General features: G+C 41.9%; 1 protein-coding gene across 1 annotated transcript in view; it reads right to left on the reverse strand.

The window, feature by feature from the left end:
* Positions 1–15,002, reverse strand: part of grk5l (G protein-coupled receptor kinase 5 like) — a 32,432-nt gene extending 17,430 nt beyond the window's left edge. The window contains exon 1 of the mRNA XM_084945361.1: positions 14,456–15,002. Within this exon, the coding sequence (XP_084801487.1) occupies positions 14,456–14,507 (52 nt within the window). The 5' untranslated portion in view covers positions 14,508–15,002. The remainder of the gene's footprint in view (positions 1–14,455) is intronic.
* Between the last annotated feature and the right edge of the window lie 1,245 nt (positions 15,003–16,247).

The raw sequence follows: 16,247 nt of genomic DNA on the forward strand, positions 1-16,247 counted from the left end.
TCTTACATATTTGAGTCATAAAAAGTTTTACTGGGTTGTACTGACTCTTATTAGAACTGCAGTATTTTTCTTTTTAGGAGGAGGGGTGTTAAAGATAAGGGACCCTACGTCAGCAAAGCTCACATATTCAGAATGATACTCGTATCACCAAAGACAAACACGAAGCATGAATGTATTAATAACCCGAATAAAAATATCCCCAAAGACAATCATTAACTTCGAGCACCTGCGCCTCATTAACATTACTGTAGACGAAACTATGCTATAAACAGGCGCACTTCCTTATTTGATCGCTTCTGTAAACAGTTCATATGTAAACTTATGCTCCCCACACAAAAATCCAGTGCGTTGCTGTGTGCTCCAGTTTTTGAATCTCCTTTAATGAAAACATGACATCTGCCAAAAAGGCAAAAGAATACAGCGAATGAAGGTCATTGCCCATGGGAGGGACGCCATGCTAAAAATGTATGCACTTGTGCTAGTGTGAGGCATTTGTGGATACAAGCGTCCAACCAAATGGCATAAATTTCCTGTGAAGGGTCAACGCCATGTCAAATAATTGTACCAAACATGGGTGCTCCACCCAGGCATTCAACTTCTACACAATGCTGAGACAACCACAAATAATGCAGTTCCTTCTTTTTCTTTCTGTGTCCTGTTTTCTTTGCCTCTCATTGCTCTCCAAGCCTATTTATTTTTCATTCTCTCTCCCTCCCTGCCTCCCCCCCTTTCCTGCTTTTTGGAACTCCTGGCATCACCTTCTGCTCTTCTGCTGCTTCCCTGTGATCCAGTATCTTTTTCCCTTTTCTTCTGACACACTGCTGAAGATTTCCTGTCATCATCACATCACTGTCACCAAGTTTGCTGCCAGCCAATCACTGACCTCATTTGCTGTTTCAAGTCTATCAACCCCCTTTTGTTTTAGGACTTTTTTTAAGGACGTCTACAGCTCCTTGGCCATAAAAATAGAACAGTGCTATAGATTAGTGGTTTGCCTCCTTTTTGGGCTTTTCTACGTGTGGTCTCTTGTCACGCTGTTCACGTTATTTTTATAACCCCTCGATTTCTCTCATTCATCACTGCAAATAAAGCTGCTCGAAAGCATATTTATAATTTGTCCCACTGTAACATTCGAGGCCCGTGTGGTGCAAAGACCAGAACACAGAGCACACCCAAACACTCCCACAAACATGCAAATATAACGAATCAATTATTCCTCATCTGAATGTAACAACAACAAATAAAGTTCTGTTTAGCCTTAGTGCCCTTTGGCCTCTTTTGTCTGTGGGCTCAAGAAAGCACAGCCTAACAGAGGTTAAAAAAATTGTCTGACACGTTGCTGTTACACAGCTTTACGAAATGTTCTGGCAGGATTTGAGCAAAGTTTACAACAGTATTAGATATACAAAGATGAAAGCAAGTGCTAAGTTTTTGAAATCATGTTTTGAAGAAGAGAAAAACATTCACATGTTTCGTTTTACGTCCAGATTTGTAACTCTAGGTTCCTGTTTAACAAAACTTGGCTCTTAAAAGTATGAATATGCTCGGAAATATCCTCCATAAACCATCTTGTTCACGGCCGTCTGTTTATTTCTTTCGCTATTAAAGCGTTCTCACTCTTATGTGGTCTGTCACTTACACACGAGCTGAAATATGTGCTGTGGCGTGGATTTGCTGCACACAGGAACTTGTCAGTCTAATTTGTTCCATGTGGGCAGTGTGGTCGCCACCCTTTATTTATGCTCATGCTTAGGAGCTCTGACATCATCAAGGCATGTCAAGTAAAGCAAAAAGAAGGTCAGAGATGAAACGTCAACCGTCTGGCGTAACACCAGGGGGTTACCCGAATCCCAAACATCTCTGTGTGTGTGTGTGTGTGTGTGCACGCACAATGTCACTACTGTGACCTCTCTCTAGTGTTGTCCTCATGCTCAATTTAATCAACTCGTGGCAATCCTGCAGGGCCCATCCATCCACACCTTCGAAAACAACCCTGCTTAGATTTGAGGTTATACGCACAAAGTGCTGACACTCAAAAGAACCCAAGCCATTAACATCTAGTGCCTGACACACACACACGTGCACACACATCATCTCTGAGGTCTTGAACACCTCCACTTACAATCTCACTCCAAACATGAAGTTAGATGTGCTGTGGACAACCAGCTGAAACCACATCCTGACTGTCACACTGTGCATCTGGCATATATGCAATAACATCTGCAACAGAATGTGATGTTAAGAGCACGAGCGTGAGCAGAGCCGAGCGCTCTGAATATGTGCTATTTTCTACACCTACACTGTGTAAAAAAGTGTGCAAGATTTGAGTAGGTTTCAGTGACTCTTCACTCTCATCTCCTGGCTGCACTGACCCTCTTTGTTCACAAACAACTCACTATCCCTTTCTGATTATCTAACTCTCGCTTATTCCCACATCACCTCCTTTGTCTGATCTGTTAAATGTCGGCCTCGCGGTTGAGTCATACTGTGGTGGTCAGCGAGTTACAAATACACTGTGGCCGACCAGCACCAGACTATGATGCAAATGCCTTTGTTCCCCTCGGTCCATCCCTCCCGGCACATCCAACCGTTCGGTGATCGAGATTTATTTGCATGAGAGCTCCAGGTAAGGGCCAATGGTCTTGTGCATGCAAAACACAAGTGGTAAACACCCAGCAAGCATATTATTGAAGGAAGACGGGAGCTTTGCATTTGCAAAACATCCTCTTTGTGCTTCTTCGAGCGCTGTAAAGTGATTCGTAGCAATGTACGGGTTTGCTTTATCACGGGAAATGTGATTAAATCGTACTAGATATCTATCTGCTGCAAAGACAGAAGAGGAGCAAAGAGAACAAAAAACATACCTTGGCACACTGCTTTTTTTTTGGGGGGGGGGGCATCACGCCATGTGTGAATGTTGCTCCTATATATGCAGTATAAACAGGAATGTAGACATAAATAAAGATTTAAGGTACTACACTGCATACCAGTTTATTAAAAATATAAGCATATATGCATGCGCATGCCTATCAGGTCAAGCCAGCAGCACTGAAAGCAAACCAAAACAAGATGTGAAAGACTCATTATTGAAGATTTAATCCACATATTAAAAGTGCGTGTGTGTGTGTGTGTATGCCACAGGAAGGCAGGGGAAACACTGCCCAGACCTGAGCAGCAGGGGTGGACTATAGCAGGAAGACGGTCTTTGTTGGTCTGTTCCACCATGATGTCATGTCAGTGCCTCTGTTCTTATTACCATCCTAAATGAGCTCCCGTGTCCACATATATCACAATAATAACAACTGGATGGTCCGCCTGTAACATCTGCTGAAATAAACATTGATGACGTGCACCTTTTTACCTGGCAACACACTCGGCTTCTTTTGGCTGCTGTGAGGGTCACATGTTGAACCGCTTAATGAGGGGTCATAAACTCAAAATCAGTCATAGACAATAAAACAGAGATCTTATCAGCAACAGTATTGGCGTTCTATTCAGCTGTGTCCCAACAACCTAGCGAGCTGTGTGCTGAAAACAACAACCAAATCTAGCTTGACCTAAGGAAGTAGCCGCATTCGACACGCGTTTAAGATTGAGACATAAATTCCAGGTTTAACCTTTTGCCAACAGCTACTTTTGCACAAAGAGTTGAGGGAGAGAAAAAAACACACAACACTGCCCATTTCCCCGTCTTTATGTCCTTGTAAACATTACTGCTATTAATAGAGACCAGCCCAAGGGCAGCAGCAATGTGTTAATACAAACTGAGGTGGTCAAACCAGTCCATGACCTCAGAGCTAGGGCGCTGTGGCAGTTGTCACTAGAGAAGCGGCGCCTGTTAAAGTTCATGTGTTCACGAGCAAAACAGCCACGGTGTAGGAAGACACTCAGTGTCAAAACTTGCATGCAAGGACAGAAATCTGACAAGCGCAGCAGAAGGCAGGGTACATATCCTGTCTGGGAACAGTCAGGTGCCACAAGTTTCCTGTTCTATAAATATATAAAGTATGGAATGTGACGGGGGGGAAAAAGCACGAAAAAACCCTGAAATTATATAACCCACCGTGCTGTCCGATCAAAGGACCACACACAGCGCAGGGCACGCTGGGTAATACTTGCTGTTTGCTCATCCATAAAGATCCAAGAGGACAGAGCATAGTCCACATGAAGCTAGCCGTAACAGGATGCTCCTGTGCTCTGACGAGGTATTATAGCATCTGTTTACCTCGATAAATGTTTTGGTAGTGTGAACAGTGTTGCGATACAGTCCTACATCTCTACGAGGAATGATTTTTAGTTTATTCAGAGTGAAAATCAGCAGTTAAGTGAGCAAACACTGAGGAAAGTGCTTGAAAGGCACAGAGCCGACTCATCAGTGTGATAGAACTCATGGGGCACTGTGGACTGACATTACTGGGTGGGTTCTTTCTTTCCTTCTGCATGAAACACACAGTCTCTTCATAAAGATATTTGTTCCTTGTCCTGCTCCTGTGATGTCCTGCCACGAAAACATGCCTCGATTGGAAAAAAAAGAGTCTTTAAAATCTGCTTTGGCCTTAAATGAGCCAAACTCCTTAATGAACTCTTTCAACCTCATTTATAACTCTCTGGAACTTTACTCAAGATTTATGTTTTTACAATATTATACAAATAAATTAGCTGATTTTACTCTAATGCACTCTAAAGAATCCCCGTGTCATAGGTTCCTATAAATAACAATATGTTATGTATAAAAACAAAGCCACACCTCATTTCTTAATATTTTGCTGCCAAGCAGCCAGATTGTTTTGTATTGTTTTTTAAAGTGGTCTTGAGCAATAGTTCTCCAGGCTTTCATTGGACACTGGATGCCTTTTCACTCCAGTCCTTCTACCTGACCATTTTTGTTTGTTTGTTAAGCCACTGACCTATGAATCATTCAAGCATAAAAAAGGCAACTAACTCAAGGGACGAACCTATGGAAGCCCGTTTCCGCCACTAAATAAAAACAAAACAGCTAGTATCCATGACTCGAAATTTCGAGTTATTTTCTCGAAATTTCGACTTATTAACTCGAAATTTCGAGAAAAGTAACTCGAAATTTCGAGAAATATAACTCAAAATTTCGAGTTACTTTTCTCAAAATTTCGAGTTAGCTCTGCCAATCAAAAATATACGTGAATGAGGTCGCTTTCTTGTTACCCGGAAGCATATGGCGCAGAGGACCGCGCACTCAAAAACGGATCCCAACAAATTGGCGCTTTCGCGAGTACGTTTGCTGATAGTAACACCATGTGTTTCAGCTAATAACACAGGGATTTCATCATTTGTGAAGCCAGGCTGAAAACACTCAGCAATCTGTGCATTCACGACTGGATGTAATACCGGTAGCTTAGCTGTAGCATTTGTAGCTGAGGGCTTCAGCTTCCGGGTAACAAGGAAATGACGTCATTCACGTAGATTACTGATTGGCAGCGCTAACTCGAAATTTTGAGTTGCTTTTCTCAAAATTTTGAGTTAATAAATCGAAATTTCGAGTTAATATGTCGAAATTTCGAGAAAGTAACTCGAAATTTCGAGAAAATAACTCAGAATTTTGAGAAAATAACTCGGAATTTTGAGTTATGGATCCTTTTTTTTTTTTTTAGTGGCGGAAACGGGCTTCCATACGAACCAGTGTTGTGTCCACACATAACAGACAACTTTGCAAAGAACCAGTTTTAAATTGCAGGCACTTTGTTACTAGCAGCCTATACACACATCATTTGCTCCCATGTCTTTAATTTAATCTGGGAAAAATGCCAAAATACTATTTTAACACCAACAAACTGATTCCTAAAAGGCTACTAGTGGGAAACCTGGCATGGTGTACCGTGTGTCCTTAAAAATTATAAAGAAACTGGACAAGTCAAGAAAGAAGTGTTAGCACAGATCCATCTGCTGTTCACTGTTCAGAGACATTGATCAGTGAGTCTCTGCAGCCATCCGTAAAACACAGTGGAGGCTCTGTCATGGTTTGGAGTTGCATTTGGAGATTTTGTCAAAATTGATTAAATTACGAATGTAGAACAGTACTGTTAGATTTTGATCTATCACGCACTCCCATCTGGAAATCATCTGATTGGCAACAGCTTCAGCATGTCAATAATTTCAAACATGCTGCCAATGCAGTAAAAACATGGATCAGTCATGATCGGCCTCCACAGAGCCCGGACCTCAACATCCTCACCGACATCCAAAAACATGTTTTAATAAATCCCTGTGCCTTTTTTTTTTCAATTTTTTTTGGATCCGAAGGCTGGATCAGCACTTTTTTACAGTTGTGTATTTCCTCAAACATAAAAGATCCCTCATTTCTTCTTTATGTTTAATTGTCCTGACATTAAAGGAAATAAACAGCCTCATTTAACATCATGTAGGTTCTGAGTGTGTTTGCATTGACGTATACAGTCTGGCATTTAGCTCTTCATCCAGCAGGAGATATCAGAGAGAAAGGTTCAGAAGTTACTGTATAGATTATTGGATTAATGCACATCAAAAATTCATCAGCTGTTCCATTAAAGCAATATGGCAGCAGTGCAGAGCGCAGGAAGCACATGGAGACACGATGAAACAGTACTTAAGTAATCACCTGTGTGTCTGAGAGGCTTCTGACTGCATTCCTGGAGTACTTTAATGACAAGCGCTTAAAATTCACATTTTTTCCTCCATCCACTTTCACTCGGCTTACCGAGTCTACTTTTACTTTAGAAAATCATCTCCTGTATTTCCCAGAATTCCACTCGACAACCCCTGGAGAACAGGCGTGAACTTGTTGCATCCAGCTGAGTTACGTATACTGTATGTGTGGGTAGAGGCAGCAATAACAATAGAGATAGTAGGAGCCAGAGAGCTGAATTTTTTTCTACTCAAGAAAAAATGAGTCACACTCCTACTCAAAACACAGCGAGCCTTGTGGCGTGTTGTCGGTGGAGATATGGGTATCTCTGCTTCGTCTTTGCTTTATAATCTCAGTGCAAAACTGCTGTTAGAGAATGAAGAGCCAATAAAGGAACCCCTATTCTTGAATTTACAGCCAAAAAAAAAAAATTAAACAGCAAAAACGTTCCAATAATATTAATTGAAATGGTGTGAGCTGTACATGCAGGGTCATATATAATACCCCAAATGTAAATGAAGACATGCCGTGCAAGCAGCTCTGCCAGGCTAACAGTGATCTAACTGTGGGTATGTCTGGGAATTTACAGACAAATGAAAATGAAAAAAACAAATGAAAAATTCCTCCTTTAAAATACCTAATGTATCATATTTGACACATGAGGTTTTGTGAGTTGTTGTGACTACATCATCAGTGTGATTTTCACCCCTTGGAAAAACCTGGATAAACTGAGCAATGCATTTTAAAGTAATAAATTACAAAATAATAATATTAATATGCTGGATGTAGCAAATATTGTATAAATTAAGACTCATATATGCAAATGGATATTTAATTACTTTTAAAATATTGTCACATGGTTTAGTTAATACTCAATTTAAACAATTGTTTTGTGGTTCAGGCTTTAAAGGGTTCAAATCTGCACACCTGGAGGGCAACAAAAAGTTTTCAAAAGATTTCAAAGAGCTCAAAAAATCACAATTCCCAGCCTGGCACGGCACTAAAGAATAACTAGAGTCAGCAGGCTCCATCTTATGAGGACCGAGAATTTTTTCAAGTTATCTGTAATATACTTTTAACAACATTAGCAGTGATCTCACTTCCAGAAAACACATGATGGGATTCAATGGGATAGTCGGGCATTGCCAGTGTGGTCCCATCCATGTCGTATTCAAATGAATCACCTTTTGTTAATAACACCATAAACAGTCCTGCATGTATACGCGATATATTCTTTTCAGGTCCTCTTTTAAAAAAAAAATCTTTTACTTCTTTCCTGTCAGGAGGACCCGATGAGGAAATGAGAGGCTGGTTTCCCTCCAATAAGAGTCTCTACTAAATAAAAGCTGACAGTTTTATTCCTCTGTTCCGTCCTTTCAGACAGGTCCTGAGAGAGGAGTACTCCAGGCAAATGTTTTTGTTTATATGAAAACGGGGCAGAAAGTTTGTGCGTAACAGAGACTACAGAGTCTGCAATATAGTGCTCATACTCAGATTACCATTAGCTGGCAGGTGCAAACAACAAAGATCAGTGTTGTGCATTTGATAGTGGAGGGCGCAGCTCATTTCACTACATTTTGCGAGTTGTAACGACAGCAGCTGGACTTGCTTGGGTTTGCTGTTCTATGGAACGCTGAAGCACCCACCCCCGACATCCCTCCAACCTCTTCTCCCACACACACAACCCTCTGTAAATCTCTTGCAAAGACAATAGGCTAACTGTAACTCTCCTAGCAGCAATGACTAATCAGTTCTTATCAGCCAGTAATCTATGTAGAAATAAAATGTCTTCTTAAGAGAACAACTGCAGCAAAAAAACATAAAAAATGTGTAGGACTGGTTTCAAACGCAATATGCTCCAATCAGAGCTTAGTGCAGGCTGAATCCGGGACTCTGACAAACTTTTGGAGACTTCCAGATATTTAAGACACAGCCATGTTGAGTTAATAATCAAAATAATCAGCGACTGTATATTTAGGGCAATGCAATTTCATACCTGGAATGGTAATTTACACTATATTTTTCTGCTGCTATTATTACTATGCAATATAGTCATTTTTCCTAATATATATATAACAGTTTTTTCCTAACAGCAGTGAATACACACAAATCTCTCTTATATTCTTACGTGTACATATCCTAGATTCCTTTTTTATACCTTTAGATTTATATTGTACAGTCTGACGGCGAGTAAATGCACAGAAATTTCGTTGTGATGTGCACTAAACTGGATGACACTTAAGTGGCTATTCTATATCTATCTACACACGCAGTAAATGCTTATTTTTGGTTTAGTTAAGACGATTGTTCTAATGTTTCTTTTTGTAGATTCATTGAGTAAATCTAAAAAAAAAAGCAATTTTTTTGGTGTATGCCTAAAAATGTCACAAAAGATTAAATAATTATGTAAATAGCTGATAATGGTAAATGGTCTGTTGTGGTCCTAAGGACCCTACAGCGCTTTACACTATACACAATCATCCACCCATTCACACACTGGTGATGGCAAGCTACAGTGTAGCCACAGCCACCCTGGGGCGCACTGACAGAGGCGAGGCTGCCGGACACTGGCCAGTAGGCAGCGGGTGAAGTGTCTTGCCCAAGGACACAACGACCGAGACTGTCGGAGCCGGGGCTCGAACCGGCAACCTTCCGATTACAAGACGAACGCCCAACTCTTGAGCCACGATCGCCCGATAATATCATAACCCTTTTCCTTTCACTCCACCGATTACATATTATTTACTGGCAATTATACAGTAAATTCTAGTGTATTCTAGGGTAATTACCACTGATGATCAGTAGGTAAATACTGAACACTGAAACACTAAGAAAAAAGAAAAGGTATTACTAACTTTAACTATGATGTATTTGTGACTGTGTTTTCTTTGTAATAAGTCATGTATAATTAGGTACTGTGTAAAAAAGGAGGTCCTCTGACAGACGTCCATTCAAATTACAGCTGTAAATATCCAAATTTTGTCCAACCCAAATTTAACTGTGTACTATCTAGGAATGAAAACAGTACTTTCCAATGAACTGCTTTTTTGTTATGTTGTTTTTCATGGTTATACTTCCTTACAAAAACGTTTCAAACATTTACATTTTTGACAAGGGACTTTTTTTTATACTTAGGTTGAAAAATAACATCAGCACATCTGGTAACACTCTTCAGGAAGTTTTGTGTTACCGGCAGTAGGTCCCCGGGACTGTTTCACAATCTACTCAGTAAAGCTGTTTTCACACGTGAAATCTAGAAAATTTGAGGTGAATCATGTTTGTCTACTCACTTATGCACAAGCACGATCTATTTTAACCTGCTTATCAAAGTAGGGTCGTGGGAGGGGGCTGGAGCCTATGCCAGCTGACACTGGGCAAGAGGCACAGTACACCACAATCACACACCAGTCCATCACAGGCCTAACACCGACAAACGACAACACGCTCTCTCACATCCACACCTGCAGCCAATTGAGAATGGCCTGTTAACCTAACAAGCGTGTCTCTCAACAGCGGGAGGAAGCCAGAGTACCCGGAGAACCCACACAGGCATATGGGAGAACATGTAAACTCCACACAGAAAGCTCCCAGCTGGCCGACAGTTTCAAACCAGAAACTGTCTTGGAGAGAGGTGACATTGCTAACCACTGCACCCCTATTCTGCCCTCAACGGCTGCCTTCTCACTACTATAATAACCTGTTTTAGTTATGCGAGGAAGCCGTCTCAGCAGAATGACAAGCGCTTACTAGCCGTGTTTAATGTGCGTTTGCATATGTACATACACCTCGTTTGGGTAATGTTTCGAAAAGTTACCAGTAACCTGAAACTGTGCAATTGCTTGCACTATTATCATGTTCATAACCTTTGCAATAGAACATGCCATCGCCTATTTAACCACAACAAAGTAACTCAGTAAAAAGATGACAATCTACCTAGTGACTAAGCTGAAACTGGACTGTAAAAGTTTTCCGTGGTATTACTTCGCTGTCTTGTCTCAGATGGTGATAGACTGTCCCCTTTTCTATGCAACCAGCATGAACTTGCACCACAGCATGCATGAGATCACACATGAATTTATTGTAAAAGTCAAGTAATGTTGTGGAAAAACTGGGGCTTGTTTTTACTGCAGTTGGGTCGGTAAAGAAATGAGTTTTTCTTCATATTTCAGCTGTAGTTTCTCTGGGTTTACGTAGTAGCTGTTCCTTAGTTATTACCAATGGTAACTTCATAACAATACAAAACATTTACCAGTTCAATTAAGAGGCTACAGAAAGGAGGCTTACTGAGAATTCAGTTCAGTGATGATTAAATAATAAATCCTCGCCTGCTGTATTTCTATCACTTTTAGTCGTCCACAGCACCTCAGCTGCTTTTATTTTTTATATAACGGGAGTTTTACTTATGTAACTACAACATTCAAAAAACGCTGCAGCTCGAATGAGAAAGCCCACAGGCAGCGGAGTGGAATTCTGTCTAGTCGCCCAAACTAAATGCCCGGGCTCTGTTACCACAATTCAAGAAAGGCATCTGGATGCAGCAATGCAGTTTTTCCCCTGCTCTCATTCACTTAAACAACCGATGACGTTCACTCGCCTGGCTTGGAATCTGCGACTGCTGCCAGCAAGAGTTGTGAATGGGGAGGCAGGCAGACAGAGGCTTGTGAACACACACACACACACAATAAGCAAAGGGTCTACTGCACCGATGCTGCTCGCGTCACAGTGGCTAAGTTCAGGTTACATTTAAACAAAGGAATTTGCCCCACACCCCTCATCGGCTATCGCACACATAAATCTACAGTATGTTCTGATATTATACCTGCTCGCTCGCTCTGACTGTATGTCAGCTATATGTATAACATTAAAGGCCACAGTGTAACAGATCCCACTGAAACAAAGAGCCCTGTCAGGCCTAAGTGCCTTTGTTCTTTTTGATCTGTTGTAAAGCCCCAATTTCCTCAGCTGACAAACTCACACAGACATCACAGCTTTTAAGGCCAGCGCACCAGCGTTTCCCCCTGCTGCTCAGACACAGTAAGCAGTGCTGTCGCTGTCAGATGATACTCAGATGACCATCGAAGTGTTTCATTTCACCGCATACTCATCATCCATAAAGTATCTTCCGCAGAGACCGGAGAGGAGCTCTACAGGAAGATGGAGCTCGGATGGCAGTAGCCCACTCAGTTTGTTATGTAACAATCAATTTGATTAAATAGCTTATGGGCTGCATCAAACTGATAGCGTATTATACCATTGAGCTTTATGTAAGACAGCGGTCACTTAACAAAATGGTCCAATATGGTCAGAGCCCCTCTCTTTAAAAAAAAGAAAAAAATTCCTCTTGTGGAAATCAAGTTAGGTTTTTTACTGTGATTAAACGGAGCACTCTTTTGATTAGAAATCCTCCATTTCTAAAGTGTTTCCAATCTTCCAGCTAATTACTAATCTCAAAATTATCTCTGAATACTCATAAGCGACGATGAGCCTTCACCAAACTTGGCGGCAAATGCCAGACCAGCACCGTCAGAGCAGCCATCGCTGACACTGAAGAGTCAAAGAGCAACCAGAGGCTGGCACGAGGCCTGTTTTGCCACTCTTGGCCCGGGGATATCAATAGCTTTCTTATTTCTCCTCTTTTCTCCAACTTGCACAGTTTTACTGATCTGGGAGGTGTGAGGATGCTGGCATAAACAAGCCAAAGACTGCAGTGTAAACTGGGCCTTCCTGTTGTCCGTAGCTGGAGAAGTTTAGACAGAGGATGCTTGCCTCTCAGTTCAGGCATGGCTGGAGATATGCTCGCATAAACAAACAGGAAAAAACACTCTTCACTTTGCTCCACTCGCATTCTCTCGCTGTTGCTAGTGCATGATCTAAAATGAGTCTCTGTGTGTACAGTACTGTGCCTTGCTTAAATGCATGCATGCACAGAAAGCAGCAGCATTAACAGCAGCAGACATGGATGTGCATAGCCTTTGGCACTGCATCACGTAATACAAAACCTCTAATGATTTAGACCATTAGAGGATACAACAAATAATGCAACCTGTGAAACTGTTCAGTGTGTGCACTGCAGCCGGCTCCAATTCAACTGTTGAATCAGTCCCACACAGCTACATTTATAGAGGCATTGATCAAGCTGCTGAGAAAGTCGTGCTTCAGCTATTAACTCAAAGATCCATCTCATCCAATAATTGTATAAGGCCTTATTCTCTCCTCCACACACACACGCACACACAGTCAGGGCAGATGCACACCATTGGAGCAGCTGGGACAAGCGAGATCTGTCATGGGTCATTAACTGCTCTTATTAATTCATGAAGCTTGATTCATTCGGCCCAGTCGTGTTCTGCTGCCATAAAACAAACGTCCAGTCCAACCCACGGGCGAAGGCATTCTTCGTGTGGATTTTGACAGCATGTCGCCATCCTGGTTCATTTTATTACTCTATTAGTGCCTATGAAACACTTCCAGCTCTATGTGCAAGAAGCCCATTTATTTTAAAAACGTGCCAACGTTGTAACACGCGTGGAAGGAGCTGCGAGAGAACCAAAGTCTTTTCCTGCGTCATCTTGCAACTCTGCAGAGGCTTTTGCCACATCAAACTATGAGCTTCCCTGCAACCAGACCTGTGTACACTTGCACTTGTACATACACCGAGTCATTTTAAACTGAAGCAAAAGATTTGATGCATTTACAGAAAGACAGAAAAATGTTGCAACCAGTTCCAAAAAACAAAACAAAAAAAGAATAATCATGACAATAAAGTGGGATGAGTGTGAGTGGTGGTTTTTAAACCCTGCTGATTCCCAAAACAGGTTTGGGATTACTGAGGAGGGTTCAAAGGGCATCCCAAAGGGACCCAGGTACACTCAGGACAAAATGTAATCCGTTTTCATTTTGTTTAAGTTTCTGGACATTACCCAGACTGAATAAGGGAAAAGGCTGGCTATTTCTCTCAGGATTTACCAAAACACTCCCTAATTTTGGCTTATGAGGCGAAACCTAATGAATTTTGTTTTGTAACTTCCCACAGGCCCCAAACCTGAAATAAAAGTGCCCACATGATCCCAACGACCAAAACGGTCAATGCATCACACAGTGCGCGGCGTTTACCTCCAGGCCTTCCTCGTGCCCTCAGCGCAACCCTGTCTTCCTCAGAATGAACTATTAATGACACCGTGCGCCTTCATATTTCAGACCGTGCTGTCGGGCTGCAACTGGCCTTTTCAGACATTTGACTCTTTCTACACAGATAACCAGAGTCCGTCTCTCCGCAGGGGCCCTTTACACAGATTTCAACACCGGTCACGTCATCGGATCACCGTTCAAATGTCAGACAGCCTAAGCTCATTTTATTCCCCCTCTAGAAAGGAGTTATTCCCCGTGTCAGTGTTTGCTCCAGGATGCGTAACGTTGCGAAAGAGCCGCTTTCATATGCACAGACAGCGAAAGCGGATGTGGGAGGCAGACCACCCTCCCATCCTCCCTCCCCTGCCACCCCCGTCCCCCAACATATATATATTTTATATATATAATTTGGGGGGGGGGCATACAATCTGTCAAAATGTGCAAGGATTTTGGTTGACTCGAGTCTATCACTGATTACAAGACGAGCAGTTTCGCGGTGTTCCGTTGATGTTGTCTGCACTGTCTGCACAGCACCCCCCTCCCGATTTTTTTTCTGTTGCATCTTTAGGATTTACCTGCCGTAATGAGCCACACAGTCTGCAGGCTGCCGTCATCCTTACGATTATTTTTTTTTCTGCACAGCTCAAAATATGACAAAAGCAGGCCCGCTTACTATTTGTGTCAACTTACCCTCTCTGGCTTTTAGCAGTACAGTGTTGGCTACTATGTTCTCCAGCTCCATCAAAAAGAAAAAAAAAGAGAAAAAGAAAAAAAAATCCTAAACGTAGAGGTTTCTCGGCACACAAACGTCTGCGGCGAATACAGCGTCCTTCAGCTCTGTGCGATGCGTTTCTTTTTCTTCACTCCTGGTGACTATCCAAGTAAAATTCACTCATATCAAAGTCGTAAAGGATAAAACAGGATGTCATAAATTTGCTTGCAGTGTAAGCTGGGCATGGTTCTTGTTGTGGGCTGGAAGTGCGGCGCTGCATTTCTACTCCAATCCCCCCAAAACCATTCCATGCGTAATTTGGGTAGGAAATCTCCCCGACGCATAAAATAATTATTTCTGGAAGATCCGATGTCTGCAAACCGGGTTCTTTCGGCGGCGGATCCTTAACAAGGGTACACTAGGATACCGCCAGCTTTACCTTACAACAGCAGCAGCAGCAGGGGTTGGCTGAGTGCACGAGAGAGGACATCAGCGGGCCCCCTCCTCCCCTGTTGGTGCGTAATCAAAATAGGCTGGGCCTCTCAGTTAAGCGGCGTCACACAGTGAGCCTCTACCAGAAGTTAGGCCACGGTGTCTGCAAAATAAAAGCACACTACAACTGCCTGGCTCGCTGGAGGAAGCGACACATTTTATAAAATGCTTTTTGTGGATTCTACATTCACATTTTATTTGGTCCCGCACGTTTCACCTCGAGTAGCCATGAATCTCATACCCAAGAGTTTCTACAACTAGTGAGCTTCTTTCCGCCAAAGTGATTCCATTTCTGCCCCAGTAACGCAAGCACAGGTGCTCCGACTGTAGTGGCAGTAAAGATTAAAAGGGTAAGAGGTAAAGTCGCCCTCTGGTGTTCAATTTTAAACTACATACGAGAACTGGTGTGCATAACGTTATGGATCACTTTCGCGAATCAACAAAGCTAAACAAGCATTTAACCTTTGAAAATATATAAATACATAACGACTGAATGCCAGGTGATTGGCCGTTTCGCGAGGAATCCAGTAATTTTGTAAGGTAAGGATTTTCAAAGGATTTATAACAGCAAGGAGCAAATCCACATTTTAGAAGGGCTATCTTTGTAATTAAACTGTAATTCTCTCTAAACATCTCCACAGATGAGCTTCTGGCAAATACACTGCCATTTACTGCTCCAAAATAAACGAAAAAGGCCCATTTTAAATCTCATTTTTACTTAAAATAATAACAAATCTGTCAAAGATTTTAAAGCAATGTCCGACAGGACATTGAATCAGAAATATTATTCAAACCGTTAACTTATACAGCTCTGTTCATTTCTTACAAATGACTCGCTTCTTCATATTTTAAAAAAATTGTTTACATCATCATAAGCGCGCTGTTGCTGTATTATTGTGTTTTTACAACTTTATGAGTGTTTGCTGGTGAAATGGAGGCAGGAGTGTATAACGAAAAAAAAAGATCTAGTGAAGAAATCAGGTCGAGTCAGTCCAAGTGTCCACTGTAGCGTTTGCTTCGAGATTAACGTTACCGACAAACCTTCATGTGGGGTCCTCTGCCCTCCTCCTGAAGACAAGCACTTTACGCTGAAGCTTCACCGGAAACTGCACTTTATATAATAAGACTTGATATGTGGAAACTTTTTTATGGCTTGCAGGCTGTCAGGCTCTGGGTTCATAGTATAAAATAAAACGAAAGGAAGAAAAATACATTAAACTGCCACCGGAAGTGCTTAATCATGTGGCACGAGGATAACTCGTTTAGGAGTGAGTACAA

This window comes from Perissodus microlepis, chromosome 12 (genome assembly GCF_051167445.1).
Source record: "Perissodus microlepis isolate ML-2025 ecotype Zambia chromosome 12, ASM5116744v1, whole genome shotgun sequence".
NCBI classification, from domain to species: domain Eukaryota; kingdom Metazoa; phylum Chordata; class Actinopteri; order Cichliformes; family Cichlidae; genus Perissodus; species Perissodus microlepis.